The 16817-nt window shown below is 47.0% G+C and overlaps 3 protein-coding genes across 8 annotated transcripts in view; 1 reads left to right on the top strand and 2 right to left on the bottom strand.

Annotated features, from left to right (window-relative positions):
* The window catches only part of ppp6r2b (protein phosphatase 6, regulatory subunit 2b), a 16996-nt gene extending 14394 nt beyond the window's left edge, over positions 1–2602 (bottom strand). For 2 of the 5 annotated variants that reach the window (XM_030365090.1, XM_030365092.1), the window contains exons 1-2: positions 2014–2032; positions 1–141 (exon numbers count right to left, since the gene is read on the bottom strand). The exon at positions 1–141 is cut by the window's left edge and continues 23 nt beyond it. In XM_030365090.1, coding sequence (XP_030220950.1) covers positions 1–141; positions 2014–2016 — 144 coding nt within the window. In that variant the 5' untranslated portion in view covers positions 2017–2032. Of the gene's footprint in view, positions 142–1722; positions 1956–2013; positions 2033–2123 lie in introns of those variants that run through there. The other 3 variants (XM_030365094.1, XM_030365093.1, XM_030365095.1) reach the window with 3 other exon arrangements.
* Positions 2603–3324: 722 nt separating this feature from the next.
* dnaja2b (DnaJ heat shock protein family (Hsp40) member A2b) lies at positions 3325–9511 on the top strand. Its single transcript, XM_030365096.1, has 9 exons — positions 3325–3628; positions 4537–4596; positions 4782–5017; positions 5133–5213; positions 5341–5474; positions 6850–7046; positions 7343–7487; positions 7616–7743; positions 7868–9511. Exons 1-9 carry the CDS (start codon positions 3551–3553, stop codon positions 8054–8056), a joined length of 1248 nt encoding a protein of 415 aa, XP_030220956.1. The 5' UTR covers positions 3325–3550; the 3' UTR covers positions 8057–9511.
* Positions 8549–16631, bottom strand: LOC115550256 (uncharacterized). Of its 2 annotated transcripts, XM_030365089.1 has the most exons (19): positions 16347–16619; positions 16123–16263; positions 15879–15971; positions 15573–15761; positions 15401–15462; positions 15064–15239; positions 14547–14685; positions 14234–14368; positions 13879–13998; positions 13660–13768; positions 13365–13485; positions 12771–13066; positions 12159–12564; positions 11480–11823; positions 10764–11081; positions 10467–10640; positions 10277–10381; positions 10067–10158; positions 8549–9971 (listed from the first exon to the last, which is right to left on the bottom strand). In XM_030365089.1, exons 1-19 carry the CDS (start codon positions 16356–16358, stop codon positions 9806–9808), a joined length of 3198 nt encoding a protein of 1065 aa, XP_030220949.1. In that variant the 5' UTR covers positions 16359–16619; the 3' UTR covers positions 8549–9805. The 2 variants fall into 2 exon arrangements, 1 of the variants encoding a protein (XP_030220949.1); XR_003977874.1 differs by lacking the exon at positions 8549–9971 and having other exon boundaries at positions 10113–10158; positions 10720–11081; positions 16347–16631.
* Positions 16632–16817: the final 186 nt, after the last annotated feature.

Raw genomic sequence — 16817 nt, 5'->3', positions numbered from 1 at the left:
TTGCAGTACATCCTCCTCGTCCATGAGCTCTGTGAGTGTGACATCGTCCTTCTCGAGCAGAGCCTCCAGGTGGGACGAAGCATGTAGGTCAAACTTCCAAAACATGGCTGACGTTATAGATGCATGCAGGCCTCGGCCAGCCTGCAGAGAATGTGGTTGTACAGACACAATTGTGACATTTCAGCAAATTCACAAGAAAGGCAAGGCTATACTGTGGTCTGCAGATGGTACATGTAGTGAGAAAATGTAATAAATGTGTGATGTGGGAACTGATGCTAGAGTAAAGGGTGAATCACCATCACATACTGTACATTCTGAGTAAGATCTGGCTTAGTCTCACAAGTCAGACTTCGTTTTAATTATTTAAACTGATGGCAGGCAAGCTCAAATCTGGACTAACATTATTTTCACTTCATACTTATTTCAACCAATCATATTGCTAGAGTAGGGGATCATCGCATAATTGGCGGTCAGCACAAGTTAAATGTAAATAATCTCTCAAAAATTCATGTCAACACTGTGTAGAATATCACTGTAGACAGTGACGCAGTGACTTATTCAAATCCCCTTCTGAAGCATCAAACTCGTGCAAATGAGTTTTGCATTGGTAAAATACTCAGGAAACAAGGCACCCTTCCGCCTTATCTGTTATTATTCTGGTTTCCGGCCCAGTCTCTTTTGCCATCTCCCCTCCATAAATGCTGCTATAACATAGTTGGACTGCTGGATACGAGATTAGATCTGGTTTAGACTCACAAATCTGATTTTAGATTAACATCTAAAGTCTAATGACAGACAAGACCAGACAGATCCTTGGCCAACAGTGACGGCTAATTCGGCCAGCATCGGTCAACTTAACATTTCCCTTGGTCGGTGCAAAGACAAACTCAAACGTCCTTTTCAGACGCCAACGTCCCTAGACAAAGTGTCTGGTGACTGGCCACTGTAGAAAAACCTGTGTTCCTCCTCCATACAGCATTTGCTAATGAGTTAATAGAATAAATCATTAACATAACAGGAAACAATGGGTAAACCCGCCCTTCACACTCTATTGTTTCCGGCCCAGAAACTGCAGTCCCCACCCACAAATTATCCATTACATTGTCGAACATCTGGATCAGAGATTATATCAGGCTAAATGATAACAATATGGTCCATCTCACAAACTTTACAATTGCCCCATACTCACTGACTAACCATCATCTCATTTAAACAAATTAAAGGAGCATTCAATCCATGAGTGTGACAGCAAACAATGTCTATTTAAAAAGTGTCTCTCTATCGGTTTTATTGATGTTTCATTAATACTCAGTAGCGCTTTAAGTATGCATAGGTAATAAACTAGATGCATACACTAATTGAAGATAGTAACAGTTACGTGACGCTAATGCAGGATGCATGGTGGTTAGCCATTCTAAGCAGCTGACATAGACATAAGTCTGAGTCTAATCCATCACCAAGCTTTCAACAGACAGGTGCTTCTCAGGCTACCTGCAATGTTCATTATACTGCACCAACATGAACGTGTTAGTATTACATGTCAGGCCCACTTCAATAAAAAAGGGCAGTCCAAGATTTCACACTCTCATTAGCAATTACTTTACCCTGAATGGCTATTGCATGTGACCTTGGTCTTAACATACTAAATAATAAAATAAGGCGCCCAGCCACTGGATTCCTCCTGCTCAGAAACAAAGGAAAACGCCTTGAACAACAATTCACCTTTAAACATGATTTAGGACCATTTCACCTTCTCTAAGATGAACAAGCGTGGAGCGATGCTAATTTGTTGACACTAATCCCGTTAGCCTGTCCGTGGCCAAACATGTTGAAACAAACAGGTGTTTGTGAGCCAACGATCTACCGACGCCACTTATTTATCCATGAAACGATGTCTGCGGTTCTGTGTACCGCTAACACGATCGGGTCCGTGTTAGTAGGCCTGTGCTAAAGGCATCAGCTGATGGTTAACAGCGTTATTACACATCCCTAACATCTACATGCGTATCATACCATTCCCAGACCAACGGCTAGCCCTCTTCTTTTAGCGCGGTTTCAGTCGCCACCAAGGTCGGGCGGCATGTCGCTGCTAAAAAATACATGTCATTTAATCGAATATTTACCCCCTGCTCTTCAACCGCTGGCTAGAAGACGTCCTGGTATCAGACCCACCTCGACATCACCTCGACGTTAGCCAGCTAACATGCGTCGCAGGCTTAAATAAACGCTCAGGCCACCGAAGACACAACAGTGGCCGGCTCGTATATATATATTTATCCAACTCGTTTAATCGGTTGTATTCAGCAAGCTGGCTGTTTGAAACGACAAATCATTCAGTGTTGGCCGCCAGTGCGACTTATCCAACATGGCCAGTCCGGAGCTGGCGGTTCACGGCGGGCAGTCAGCTGCTGCTGCTGCTGCTGCAGCTGTACAACATTTGCAGTATGTTCAAGTCGTACTCCGATGCAAATACACTCGCAGCGTCCCTAGCTCTTGTCTGTGCAGACACACAATACTGACACTTGGATGGTCATATTGAAACTATATATTAAAAACAACAACAATGGAAACAGGAGCTGTTATACTGGGGAATTGCCGTTTAAAGTGGGGAAGTCGGATCAGGACTTAACGTTACATCACATGTGCGCTGTACACATGGACCAAACTGCACATATGTTATTCTACGTGAAGGCTAACACCGTGGTCACTCGTAAGAAGCTGGGCTGGAAAATGAAAGGCATGAATGCGTAGCTTATTAACATTAATATGAGGTATTTTTTCCTTTAGAGACAATAATATAAACCACAAGTCGTAAATGCCCAATAGCAATTAAGTCGCTTAAATCGTCTGAATGCTATTTATTTGACGCATTGCGTAAAGACAGTCACGTGTGAAATTTATAACAATAATAAAGAAGAAGAATAACAATGATCCAATGGTCGTTCTGTGATGATAATCTGAAATTGTTGCATTTAGAAACGTAGACTATACACTACCAGTAGCGACCTGTTAGGCCAGGAAACTTATTTTAATTTGCCTGTGGTATGTCTGTAACCAATTTATGCAATTCTGGATTTAGACTGCAATATAACAGTTAGTGTAATTAATGGATGAGGATGTTTGTGGGTGATAACACGATAAGGGAAATCAATGCAAGTTTTTTTTTTACCGAAAACTCCTTTAATGGACTAAACGTAGCTGCATCTCATTGTAACCTCAGGGAAGTTCAATTAATGAGAAAGTGTCTCCACGGTCAAAACGGCATCGCTAATCATCAAGATATCCTACTCGCATACATATGGGATGTCATGAGGTTGCCGTAGTTGCACAGGGCTTGAATGACGTCGGAGAGAATCGACGTAATTTTGTCAACAGAAAAAAAAGAAGCTCCACGGATCGTGCATGCGCATTACACACCGACAGCGGGGACAAGCCAACATTTTGGGTACACACCACTCCTGCTCAGCCCTCCCTGCTCCAGCCGAACCTCCGCACACACAGTGCACACACACACACGGCGTTTCAGTAAGCAAGAGGTGCAAGCACAGGCATGGCGAACGTTGTGGACACCAAGCTATACGACATTTTGGGAGTTTCGCCGACCGCCACCGAAAATGAACTAAAAAAGGTACGTGGTTTTCAAGCCGATATCGCGAATAGCGAGAAGGTACGTTCGACATCCATCCTGCCGAGCGTGGCCTTTCTAGCGGCTGCTCTTTAGCTCGTCTTAGCTAACGTTAGTTCAACACACACAGACACACAGACACACACACACACACACACACCATGCGAAGCGCTAGCTAGCTAGGGTATGTGAAGAGCACCGCGATGTGAGGCTCCACCGTGTAGAATACGTTGTATGTAAGGGTATGGTGCGGGTATACACCCCGTATCCCTTGGGACGGGAGAACTGAAGTAATGTTAATGCTATCCAATTGGAAAGGTGAGTGGAGGAAGAATAGTTCGCGCTGCCTTTAGCTGACTAGCTAATTGTGTTGATCCCTCTGTAGTCGCCGAGGGTGTCCATTCATCGCTTCTCGACTCTTAAAAGTTGGTTTAAAGCATACATTGAAGCTTGCCACTTATGTACAATAATGTGGTGTTGGAAGTGAGTCCTTGTTCGGGTTATGTGTTGTCACATTGTGTTTTTACCAGGTGGGTAACGCTGATGTTCTGAATATGATTAATGCTACATTAAACCACCATCACTGTGTGATGCTTATGTATATACAAGCTGATATTTACATTATCCATATCCTTATCTTGAATATAGTCTCTAGTTGTGACGTCCGTCGTCCCTGCTACAGAAAGAGGTCGTTGTCAAAGGCTGTCAACTCAAGCTGCGTGCCTAGTTGCAGTGTCACGGTTTTCTGACAACAGGGCCTCAAACTCGACAGCGACCAGGCAACGCAGTTCAGTGATGATAGCGATGTTTGTTTACTGTCCCTTGAAGCGTTGACAATAGTAACCCAACGATATCAGGCTCAAGCTAAACTATTATTAGGGATGTTAATGTTATTGGTTTGTGGTTTACAGTCCTACCGCAAACTGGCCAAGGAGTATCACCCTGATAAGAACCCTGATGCCGGAGACAAGGTATGAGTCACCAAAACACAATTATAATTTTATCATACAATGGAGTTTTAAGGGGGTCCTCACAATTTTTATGAGGAATACATCTTTCTAAAAAAAAGATGTCCAGAATTAAATCAATTAATATTGAGTTTGTCAAGTTTATTTGGCATCATTAATATAATATCATAACTGATGATTCTGTCTAGTTCAAGGAGATCAGTTTTGCATACGAAGTGCTGACCAACCCTGAGAAGAAGGAGCTCTATGACCGCTATGGCGAGCAGGGACTACGGGAGGGGGCTGGCGGTGGCGGGCCGGGCATGGATGATATCTTCTCCCACATCTTCGGGGGAGGACTGTTTGGCTTCATGGGGGGGCAAGGGGGCCGAGGGGGGCGTAACGGGGGCAGGCGGCGAGGAGAGGATATGGTGCACCCCCTCAAGTGAGTTGGCACAAGGCTCCCGTTGGAATGCTCAAATGGCCCTTTTTGGAGTGAATCAAAGAATATGAAGCTGCCTTTTTTGGGGGATTTTAACTTGATTCGTTATCTGTCGCAGAGTTTCCCTTGAGGACATGTACAATGGCAAAACCACCAAACTGCAGCTGAGTAAGAATGTTCTATGTAGCTCCTGTAACGGGTGAGTCCTGTTCAATTAAACATTTAGCACAATTAAATCCCATGCTTGGAATGGGAGATGATAACCTTAACTCAATTGTGTTGGCCTTCATGTCCCCCTGATCCCGTCTGTTGTTTTGCTTCTTCAGCCAAGGGGGCAAGGCCGGAGCCGTTCAGAAGTGTGTCGCGTGTAGAGGGCGTGGCATGAGGATCATGATCAGACAACTGGCGCCTGGCATGGTCCAACAGATGCAGTCGGTCTGCACAGACTGCAGCGGAGAGGGTGTGTGCTGCAACCGCACCAATACACGCACTAAAATCCAAAAGACTGTAAAGTCAAGTGAACTTTATTTGTATAGCACTTAATCACAATTAAAGCTCACAGGGCTTTACAGGCCACATCTTTAGGACACCCCCCTTACACTGTCTTTGGTTCAATCCATGGGCAGTCTTTGGATTTATTCATGCTTTGGAAAGGCATACTGCTAAATGCCCGTTACAAGTTAGCATAGTCTGATTATACGTCTTACATATGCCTGCCTTGTTTGTTGAGCAGTCAAGAAGGTATTCAATTTGTAACAATCCGAAACCCTGAAACATTTGCAGTCCTGCAGCAATAAGCAGAAAATGCTTAATAATAATACTTAAAGGAGAAATCCGGTGTAAAATGTATCTGGGAGTTGGGATGTTCTGTATTTGTAGAAAATGATATATTTTGAGACGTTAAAGTATGAATATATATATTATATTTTTAGTGTATTATATTAATAGTATATTATCTTGTTATATTATATCTTGTTATATTATATTATGTATTTGTAGAGAGCTATACCTGTATATTTGTAAACGTTAGAAAAAAAAAAAAATATATATATATATATATATACAGTATATGTATTTTTCTTTTATAAATAAATATAAATATATATAAATAAATATATAATTGATAATGGTAAATGAAGGTGTTAAAAATGAAAAAATCCTATTATTGTAAAAAGGGTCGGCATAATAAGCCTCGGCTTCAGCCTAGACCTTTTCGGCCATTATTTTTATTTTTTTTATTTTTATATTGACCGTATGTATGTGCTGTGCTTTGATGGACCGAAATAAATATATCTACTACTACTTCTACTAATGTTCGTTTGGGAGCAAAAAAGCGCATATAGACGCATTCTTACGTTTTAGACAGTTCTTAAAAATGTCAGAATGCGAACAATACCATCAGTAGTTCGCCCGTCGACGCCATCTTGTCTTTAAGACTCGATAAGTAGATTGGCGAACACAGAGCTTGCGTGTTGTTCACGGATGTCACAAGCTCTGTTTGCCAATCTACCTATCCAGCTGGTGGTGTGCGTCTAAATGCACTTTTATTCTCCCAAATGAACATTCTAACTCGTCATCATACCAAACATATTCCAGATCCATTTTACACCAGACTTCTCATTTAAGTTAATCACTATCTTAGAAGCAATTAACACAATTATAATCCAGAAATTGTTCCTTGGGAATTAAATGATTGACTATTGCAGTTAGGGGGGTCGACCAAAAGATTAATCAATCAATTGTTTCGGAAAGAGTTTATGGATGGAGAGTTTAAGTTAAGATTACATTGACATGCACTGTAAACCCTAACGTTGTCTTCTCCTCTCCGAGTGTAGGGGAGTTGATTAATGAAAAGGACCGCTGTAAGAAGTGCGAAGGCCAGAAGGTGTGCAAGGAGAACAAGCTTCTGGAGGTGCATGTAGACAAAGGCATGAAGCACGGCCAGAAGATCACCTTCTCTGGGGAGGCCGACCAGGCACCAAACATTGAACCAGGAGACATTGTCCTGGTGCTGCAGGAGAAGGAGCATGAGGTACACACTGGAATGAACCTTTGCCCGTGTATTGGTCGTGGATGGTGATGATGATGCATCCAGTAGGGATCGACCGATATGGATTTTTAGGGCCGATACCGATACCGCTTTTTTTATTATCAGCCTTAGCTGATGACCAATACGGGCTGCCGATTTTCTTGAGCCGATATTTGGAGCCGATACTGCTTTTGCTCCCTCAATTTACATCAAAAAAATCCAGGGAGGGTGCACAGATCTGGTGGTTGATTTGAAGCAATGTTAAATGTCTCGTAATAAACAATTCTTTTTCTTTTTAGTATTTCAACCGTGAAAGCAGTAACCTTCATATGACCCAGCGCATTGGCCTGGTGGAGGCTCTCTGTGGCTTCCAGATCACCGTGGCACACCTCGACGGCCGGCAGCTTCTGGTCAAGAGCCCCCCTGGCAAGGTCATAGAGCCAGGTACATGCCCTTTTCTTCTGATGTATGAAAAGCATATGGTCCCATGCACATATGATGTTGTCGAATTGTAAATCTTAGTGTTGGTTTGAGGTGAGTGTGACTGTCACTCTCTGTCCTGTGTCCGACAGGCTGCATCCAGGTGGTGAAAGGAGAAGGAATGCCCCAGTATAGGAATCCCTTTGAGAAGGGAGACTTGTACATGAAGTTTGAAGTTCAGTTCCCCGACAATAACTGGATTAACCCTGAAAAACTAGTCGTAAGTTAGAACACATGATGCCTGATTTAAAAAATAATAACAACAACATTGTATTTTGTAGATATTTAAAAAAAGGGAACGCCTATTGCGTGAGACACGGAGTGAGCTTGTGGCTGTTCCCCAGGAACTTGAAGACCTGCTCCCCGCGCGCGCCGAGCACCCCGTCATCTCCGCCGACGTGGAGGAGGTGGAGCTCAGCGACTTCGACCGGGCCCAGGGGGCGGGCAGCGGCGCCCGGCGTGAGGCCTATAACGACAGCTCCGACGAGGAGGGGGGCCCGCACGGGCCCGGGGTGCAGTGCGCGCACCAGTAGGAGAGACCCGCGTACCCGACGACGACGACGACGACAACACAACACAAACAACGACATACGCACACATCGACATTCACACCTTGAGTACCACTGCTCCCACACAAGGCCCGAGTTGGCACATAACGCGCACATTCCTCTCTTTTCTCAATTCCTGGGGGAAGGAGAGTCTCTAACACCTGTCATGCTCATTCTCTCCAGTTCTAATGTGGCTGGATGTGTGACCAATATAATGTTTATGGACCGCAGTGATCGTCCGTCATCCGCGAGGTGAATATTCCTTTATCGGCTACGTTTAATGAAACCCTCCGAAAATCCATGCTAGGCTTTTCCATGTCACCGGGGCCACATGCCCGAATAGTGTATAGAATGCAACTATTGCACCATCTGCCATCTTGTATAAGGTGTAGTCTAGTCTTTCCCATGCGAGCGCATGGTACCGAATTGCCGCAGAACTCGCACATCCAGGTCCCGTGTCAAGAATGTAGGATGTTGCATTAAGATTTGCCAACGCGTCTTTCTGTACCTTGCAAGTGTTCCTGCAATCAAAGATCCCAAATTGGTAGGATCTGACCTGATGACAGCCGTCAAAGCATGTCTTCACCTTGTACCGAGGTAAACGGGTGGGGCATCTCAGCCCTTCCTGTTATTTAATGGGTTATCTTGGATCTGATAATGACCCAGCTTTTCTTTGACTACTATATTGAATATTGATATTGATATTGAAGCTTAATATTGGAGATATTTGTAGTAATAACCAACGCGTCTTTGTTGGATACCATATTTTCTCGGGTCAATACCTCTTTAAGTTGCTGAGTGAGACATTAAGAATGCAACACACGAACCCAAGTTTGAGTTGTACCTCTGTTTGAGTCGAAGACTCGTATTAATGGATATTTCTGGGAGCCACGGTGGAATGTTGCGTTTCCTGTAACCGGTTTTTATTATGTTTTGGGTTTGGACATTAGATCAAATAGTTTTTAGAAGGAAAGGGCACTGATCATAGATAAACAAATAAGCACTTTCTACACTTAAGTCCAATGACCAAGCACCGTCTGATTAGGAAACCCTCTGTGCTTGACTCCTTCTCTGTGTTAATATGCATCTTTGCCGTTAAGGAGGTGCGACGCCAAGCGATTTGCCCAAGGACATTTTGACACAACCCCTCTCCCAATGAGCCTGTAAATACTTGTTCTAGTGCCGAGGTGCATCTACGGTCCATCCTGAGGTCACAGCACTTATGTTTCAAAATAGCCTGTGGGTTTACCTGTTCTGTTGCTAATGTTATGTGGACATAGAGGAGTGTGGACGGGAACCTCTCTAGGCTGGTGGCATGTATTGTATCATCTTATTCAGGCCACAGAGAACCTACAGAAGACTTGAGGTCAATTGCTAATGATTGAGCGTGTTTATGCCTATCTGTCGAGATGAACTATATTAAAAAGTTACCATATAGGACCGTTGTCTTTGTTGAATCTTTATTTCTTGGTATTTATATTCACTATTCTTCACCAAGTCTCATTCACGGGTCATTCACAAGACGTGTTCTTTGTCAAGTCATGGCTGTGTACACAAATGATCAACCAGTTTGGTTAAATGTTTCTTGTTCATGTCAAGGACGTGAACAAGAAAAGGATTCATGAATTTGTGCATTTGTTCTAAAACACGCTACGATCAATGGAAGCAATAAAAGAGATTGGGAACACTGGTATTGGATCAGATGCAATCCTTACATCAGTTCTGAATGATTTGTTAAACCATTTCATTAGTAGGGGATGTGTTGCATGCATGCGTTACACAATGGGGTGGTGGCTGGCTGGTATTGTGTGAAAGCGGTTGACTTTGTGTTATTCTGTGCTGTTCTGTGTCTGAACTGTGGACCACCGGACCCAGGAGTTGTTTAAAGCCAGCGGTGTTCCTAATATGGACGAGAGATGAGGAGAAAGTGCATCACAGTCAAACAACCGTCACAGCATCTGTATATCTTATGAGCTTGACCAAGCGGTTCCTCACCGGTCTCGTTTGGACTGCATCACACAGGATCTCTCTCTCCTCAGCTGGTCTAGCCGGGCTCGCACCACGGTCTTCTGCTGAAGCTTATCTTCCTGGGAAATGCCAAAACATGCAAAAGCAACCTTTTCATATCTGCTGCTTCTCATTATCCACCCAGGGAGACCCAGAGGATTCAATTGTGTGTGTGTATGAGAGTGTGTAGAATGTTACCTGTGGCAGATTGTGTGTGAGGTGCTCCAGTGCTTCTTTCTGTTTCAGACCAAGTAGATCCTCCTCTGCCTTTTTGTTCTGAACAATCGAAAGTCGCTCCTGAAGCTTCAAAAGTAAAAACAAAAGAAATGTAAGCAACGCTGACCAATACGAACCGAAGTATAGTTGATCATTGTTTCTTTCTCCCGACCCTTAGCAGCTGTCTGTCTCTGTCTCTCTGTTGCTTCTCCTCGACCTTCCTCTGCATGTCTACCAGGTTCCGCATCGTCTTCTCCCTCTCCATCAACGACACCGGCTCCCTCGTTTTATGGCCCTTCCACGAACTTGCATCCATCGCCCTCCTCTCCTCTGGGAACTCGACCTCCTATTGGGCAGCAGAAAAATGGTTGATTCTGGGCTGAGCAAAAAGGAACAGGACTGTCTTTAAATAGTTCATGTCTAACCATGCTGACAGAAGCTGAGCGGACGTTGGTGAAGCTTCTCTTACTGTGGTCGGTAGGACGCTCGTACGGTCCTCAGCTGGAAGCAGTTCGTTTCCTTTATGAGCCCACGGCCCTTCTGTACTGGGGACGGAGCAGACTTCCACTTCTGCCTGGCCCCTGCATGGCTCTCCCGTCATGTGGTCGGACGTCATGTACGGCTCCGGCTGAAACTGCGGCTGAGTCTCAGAAGGAACCAGGGGCTGTGATGGTGCAACTGCTCTGGTCTCTGACGCAAAACCATGTTCCTGGAAGCTGCCATCGGAGAGAGCTTGATCGTTCTCCACCTGGTGTTTGCTGGTGTGCATTTCAACCTTTGACACAGGCTTCATCAGGAGGGAAGAAGTTGCGATTAGATATTTTTCCCTGATCACAATTATGGTCTCAAAGGCCGAACAACATCGCACAACCCTAAGCATTTCAAATACTATAACAATCCTTCAGAAGATCACTCCGGATGGATTACATTTTCTTAGGAAGACTAGCAGTGCAATAACTGCTAGTGGCCCTGCCAGGCCCTACGTACATCATATTTATGATACTGTTGAGAGCCACAACAAACTGGAACACATTTGAACTAGTTGCACAACTAGCAAACACCGACCCCAGAACGGCGACGTGGTTTAATTGACCGTGATCACAGCGCGCTGGACTGGCTCGCCTCAACAGAGCGGAAGGTCGTACGGACGTACGGCAGAAGAAGATACTGTCGTCAGCGTAGTACCTGTACCCCGGACTGACCCGGCGGCGGCTCCACCACCACCTCCATGTGCTCCCTGGCCTCGTCCTCGTCCCCCATCCCCAGGTGGACGCTGCACTCCCCTGGACCGCCGCAGACGCCGGGGGCGGCGGCGGCCGCCTCGGGGTGGCACTGCGTCTGCTTGCTCCACGCCGACGTGATCAGAGAGCCCTGCTTCTCGTAGCCCTGCGGCGCTCTCCCGCGGGTCTCCCCTCGCTCTTCCTCCTCGTAGCTCCCTTCCTCTTCAGGGCGCCCGTGGTGCGTCGCGGCGCCGTCCGAGACGCACAGGATCTCCAGGTAGGGCAGCTCCTCCAGGGCCGCACCGCAGCCTTCAGAGCAGCAAGGAGGATGTGGTTAAAGGGGACGCATCGTACCCCCGGGTGTGGGTGGGATCAGCCCTTACAAGACCGTTTGAAAACCAGCCTCTTCTGACATCACAAGTGGGCGTGTCCGTCTAGATGTGTGCTGGATAGATCAGTCTACCAGCCTACCCGGGGGACTGTAGCAAACGTTGCTTATCTGTCCGTCACACATCTAGGTGGACACGCCCTCTTGTGATGTCAGAAGAGGCCGATTTTCAAAACGGCTTGTAACGGCTAATCACACTCACACACCTTTAAGGCTGGTATGTGGCAGGAGTTTTCATAATAATTCTTCATAATACCTGTGCAGAGATCCTGTCTCAGAAAAATCTCTTCAGCGGCCGTTACTGGTCCTGGTACGGCTTCTGGTACTGGTCCTGGTACTGGTCCTGGTACGGCTTCTGGTACTGGTCCTGGTATGGTTCCTGGTACTGGTCCTGGTACTGGTCCTGGTACTGGTCCTGGTTCAGTTGCCGGTTCCTCGTGTGATGGGACGCTGCTCTCCGCAGGAGCTGCAGCGCTTTTATTGTGAAGGCCAGCATTGCTGTTCAGTTCTGTGATTGGCCCAGCCTGGCTTATCCCCAACCCCACCTCGACCACTGAGGACTCGGGAACGTCAGGACTGAGGATGATGTGCAGGTCGGCAAAATGCTGCGTTTGGAATTCCGACCGATATCTGTCTCTCAGAGCCTGAAGATGCTCAATGCTCTTTAGCGAGCACACACACACACACACACACACACACACACACACACACACACACACACACACACACACACACACACACACACACACACACACACACACACACACACACACACACACACACACACACGTATTATTCATGTACCCCGTTCCCAGATGATATTGTGTTGCGGAGTGTGGACAGCAGAGGTGTGCTACCGGGTTCTCACCATGTGGAGCAGCGGTGGCAGCGCAGCAGAAGCCTGGGCCTCCTGGCGGTCTGCCAGCTGCCTCAGCAGGATCACAGCGCTCTCCCCCCATCGGTTGGCCGTCCCTGTGGACCTCCCGCCTACCCCCTCCTGGCTCTCATTCTGGGGGGGCTGCGTCCTGGGCCAGGGGGGGGGATGTGTCTGCGGTGGTGGAGAGTTCGACTGTCGGAGTGCAGCCTGTGTCTGGAGGTCGCCACCGATGTGTTGCAGCCTTCTGAGGCAGCCGTCTTTTAAAGAACCAGGCCTTTGTTTTTCCTCTGTCGGAGGGAAAGGGATCAGTAGTCATTGAAGGGGGCATATTGTACCACCAGGTGGGAGTGTGATTAACCGTGTCAAGCCGTTTTGAAGGTTCTGACATCACAGGTGGGCGTGTCCACCTAGATGTGTGCTGGATAGATCAGTCTACCAGCCTACCCAGCGGACTGCAGCAAACGTTGCTCATCTATCTGTCACACATCTAGGTGGACACGCCCAATGTTTTATAATATGTCCCCTTTTGGAAGATATGAAATGTACATTAAGTATTTATACTAAGACAAGCCAAAACAGACTTACTGTTCTTTAGAGGGCACTGGTTCCCCTGTCCCTCAAGCTGGTGTAGGGAGACACCACGCAGCAGTCCCAGGAGGTACTGCCTCTCCGCCTTCTGCTGCAGAACCAGCAGCTGCAGCACGGCCTGGTGGGATTAGGATTAGGTTAGGCTGGGTCAGAGGTCCGGATCCAATGTAGAGAGTCTGTGTCTGCATGTAACACTGGCTGGTATAATGGGGTAGCTTTAGTCCGAGCTATACCGTGGGTTAAATTGGTAACCCTTAGTATCAGAGGTGAACCGATATCTCGATGCATGTACCTGCTGCGGTGACACTGAGATGGGGATCTCTTCCTCCTTCTCGTCCTCATCGCCATGAAGCCACTGTTCCACCATCTCCTGCCGGCTGCCCGTGTTGCTGACACACGGCCTGTCGAGGAGAAGGTGGTTTCACATGTGGGAAAGACAAAAGCGATCAGGGGTTACCAATTCGGCAGCTTGATATAATTCCTGTTTTCGCGGTGTGTCTGGTCGTCTCACCAGGACTCCCAGAGCTGTCGGGCTGCAAGCAGAGCTCCGTAGGAGCTGCTCTCCGTCTGGGCTCTGAACGTGGCGAGCCTGATGTAAAGAAACAACAGCTTCAGGCTCTCCCTGTTAAGCCTGCAAAGACAAAGAGCCAACAGAACACACCGTCAATGTCAATACAGGCATCATCATTTGCTTGATTGTTTTTGGACATTTTCCCAAAAATCTAACATTTCAAAATCAACAAAGAAGACCAAACAATGATGGTAACCTGATTGGCGCAAAACAATTGTTGTAATGTGTTTGGCTCCTTCTGTTCTGTTTTGTTCTTCACATCAAGGGGCCAACTGCCGTACCGAATGCGTCATACCTTTTGCTGAGGTGTGTCAGTGAATCCATCTCCTGCTGGCGGGAGGCGTGGGCCTCTGTCAGGACGGTCATGGCCGACCAAGACGACCGCACACCGGACTCAGAGGAGCCGGTCGGGAACCCCCCCCCACGCGTCCTGCCGGGACACATCAAACACCTTGACGTCAGTCGGCATTCGTGTCGATTAATATTGTTTTTTAAAGCAACTGTTTCGGCGTGTGTGTATGTGTGTGTGTGTGTGTGTGTGTGTGTGTGTGTGTGTGTGTGTGTGTGTGTGTGTGTGTGTGTGTGTGTGTGCCGTGCGCGCTCATTACTTGTACACCCTGAAGGCCCCCGGCAGCTCGGTCAGACGGAGCAGGTCCCCAGACGCCAGCGCCCGCTCGGCCAGGTCCTCGAGCCCCTCCTTCTCCTTGTCTTGTTGCCATGGCGGCAGGGTCTCCCAGGCACTCCAACCTGTCGTGGGTCGAGTACACAAAGAGACACATGTCCCATGCGACACTGAAGGTGACATGTTACACCACCAGGTGTGAGTGTGGTTAGCCGTCACAAGCCGTTTTGATCGGCCTCTTCTGACATCTCTGGTGGGCGTGTCCGGCGAGCTGTGTGCTGGACGGATCAGTCTACCAGCCTACCCAGTGGACCGTAGCAAACGTTGCTCATCTATCCGTCACACATCTAGGTGGACACACACACGCACACTTTTTGCAAAACAGCAGATTTTCAAAACGGCTTGTAACGGCTAATCACACTCACAGCTGGTGGTGTAATATGTCACCGTTCACAGGCTCTGGTGTAGTGATACCGTTGACCCCAGGCGCAGAGTAGCCGTACCGTAGTGCTGCCTCAGCATCTCTGTGTACAGAAACCCCGTGACCACGGCGTACTTCATCTCCACCAGTGAAAGGAGATCGGCCGGGGTCAAACAACCCAGAGCCTGACCTCTGACCTCCATCTCAGTGGCACGCCCGCGTCGGGGTGCGATGCTGTGAACGCCTTCAGTCACCAGCCTAGCGTTGATGAAAAACAACTCATTGACTGGCAGCGACACCACCAGAGGGAATAATAGCATCAAGGGAGACGTTCACGGTTTCTCACAAGGTGGGTCGAGTTTCACAGAGAGCTTTGTTTTACAGGAGGTGTTCAGAGATACGTCTGATAGTGAGGATACCTGGCCCAGCACTGTCGAGCGCTCCTCTTCAGACGCAACACACACCTGTGGTTGTGTTCTGTCTGTACAGGTTTAAGAGGAGGCAAAGCGTTAACGTCCAGACATGACGGATGATCGTGCATCTACAGGAGAGAATAAAAGTCAAAACATGAGCTGTGATGGAAACAGATACCTGTGAAAGGTCTACGTCATCAGAGCCCGGGGGTACGGAGACTGAATACAATATGTTCTGAGTGTGTTTGAAGGTGCTTGAATCTGAGCGCATGTTATCTGGGTTTCGCTGATACATGGGTTCCTGTGTGTCCGTTAGATGTCCGTTCTTGTGTTTCCCCGTGTTGAGCAGCTGCTGGGACCAGTATAGCTGAAATAACAGACACAGCGACCTCGTACATACTGGGGGAACAGGAGTGAGTCACGTGTTGTAATGTAACGTATGATCTCATAAAGGCCTAGGTAAAAATAAAAATCACATTGCTACCTCGTCTTTCCTTTCTCTCTCTTTCTGCATTTCTAAAAGAACATCCAGGATGTGTTCACCCGCGCATGACCACCCTTCATCTTCCCCAGCCACCTGGCGACGTTGAAGATGGTATAATAAATGAGTTAGTACAATGAAATACTGATGCATGGGCATAAGGGGCGATGCACCTGCATAGCCCCCAGTGTGTGATGCGTATTCCATAACAAAAACAAAACAAATGCGTTTATCCACATTGGTTTACCGTCTTCAAAGCGACAAGAACATCATCTGCCGTGGAGGGGTAGTGGAAGACCCTCCTGTAGATCAGGCTGATATCTTCAGAGGAGAACCTTCCTCCGGCAGAGACACCCAGAGCACGGTACAAACCCTCGACGATGCACGCCTCCAGAGATGCACACGGAAATGAAATGAGCAAAACATATCCCAAAGGTGATGCATGGTAAACAATAACAAAAAGTGTCTCACCTTCTCCTCCATGTTGCCACCGTTTGTAGTCGATTATAAATTATACACAGTGTCCCTATGGTTACCAGTCTTTGGGAACAACATTGGGTTCATGTTACCACCAGGACGCGCTGCCCGGTCATAGGCTCCTGAACGAAGGTCCTTTCTGATCCGATTAAGCCTAGCGCAGGCCAGCCGAGGGGGAACGGAAACACTTGACACACCGTACTGTGGCCCGAACCCTAAAATAGAGGCTGTGTCTGCCCACGGCTGAGAGACCAGGCTGCCACTTTCTGTGAGACGTTTGTTATTCCAGGTGAGGAGGTCACCTTTAGGTAACATATTTATATTATATGAATGTAGAGGTGACGTCAAGCAAGATGTCAATATAATACTGAAAGCAAAATTGTCAATATTTTTTTGTTTAAGAAATGTACATATGTACCTGACAAATAGAATCATGTGACGCAAACAAAGAGGTTAGCATTACGG

The sequence above is a fragment of the Gadus morhua genome, chromosome 9 (assembly GCF_902167405.1).
Source record: "Gadus morhua chromosome 9, gadMor3.0, whole genome shotgun sequence".
In the NCBI taxonomy this organism is placed as follows: domain Eukaryota; kingdom Metazoa; phylum Chordata; class Actinopteri; order Gadiformes; family Gadidae; genus Gadus; species Gadus morhua.
The sequence above is the reverse complement of the archived record's forward strand: the minus strand, read 5'-3'. Positions and strand labels throughout refer to the sequence as shown.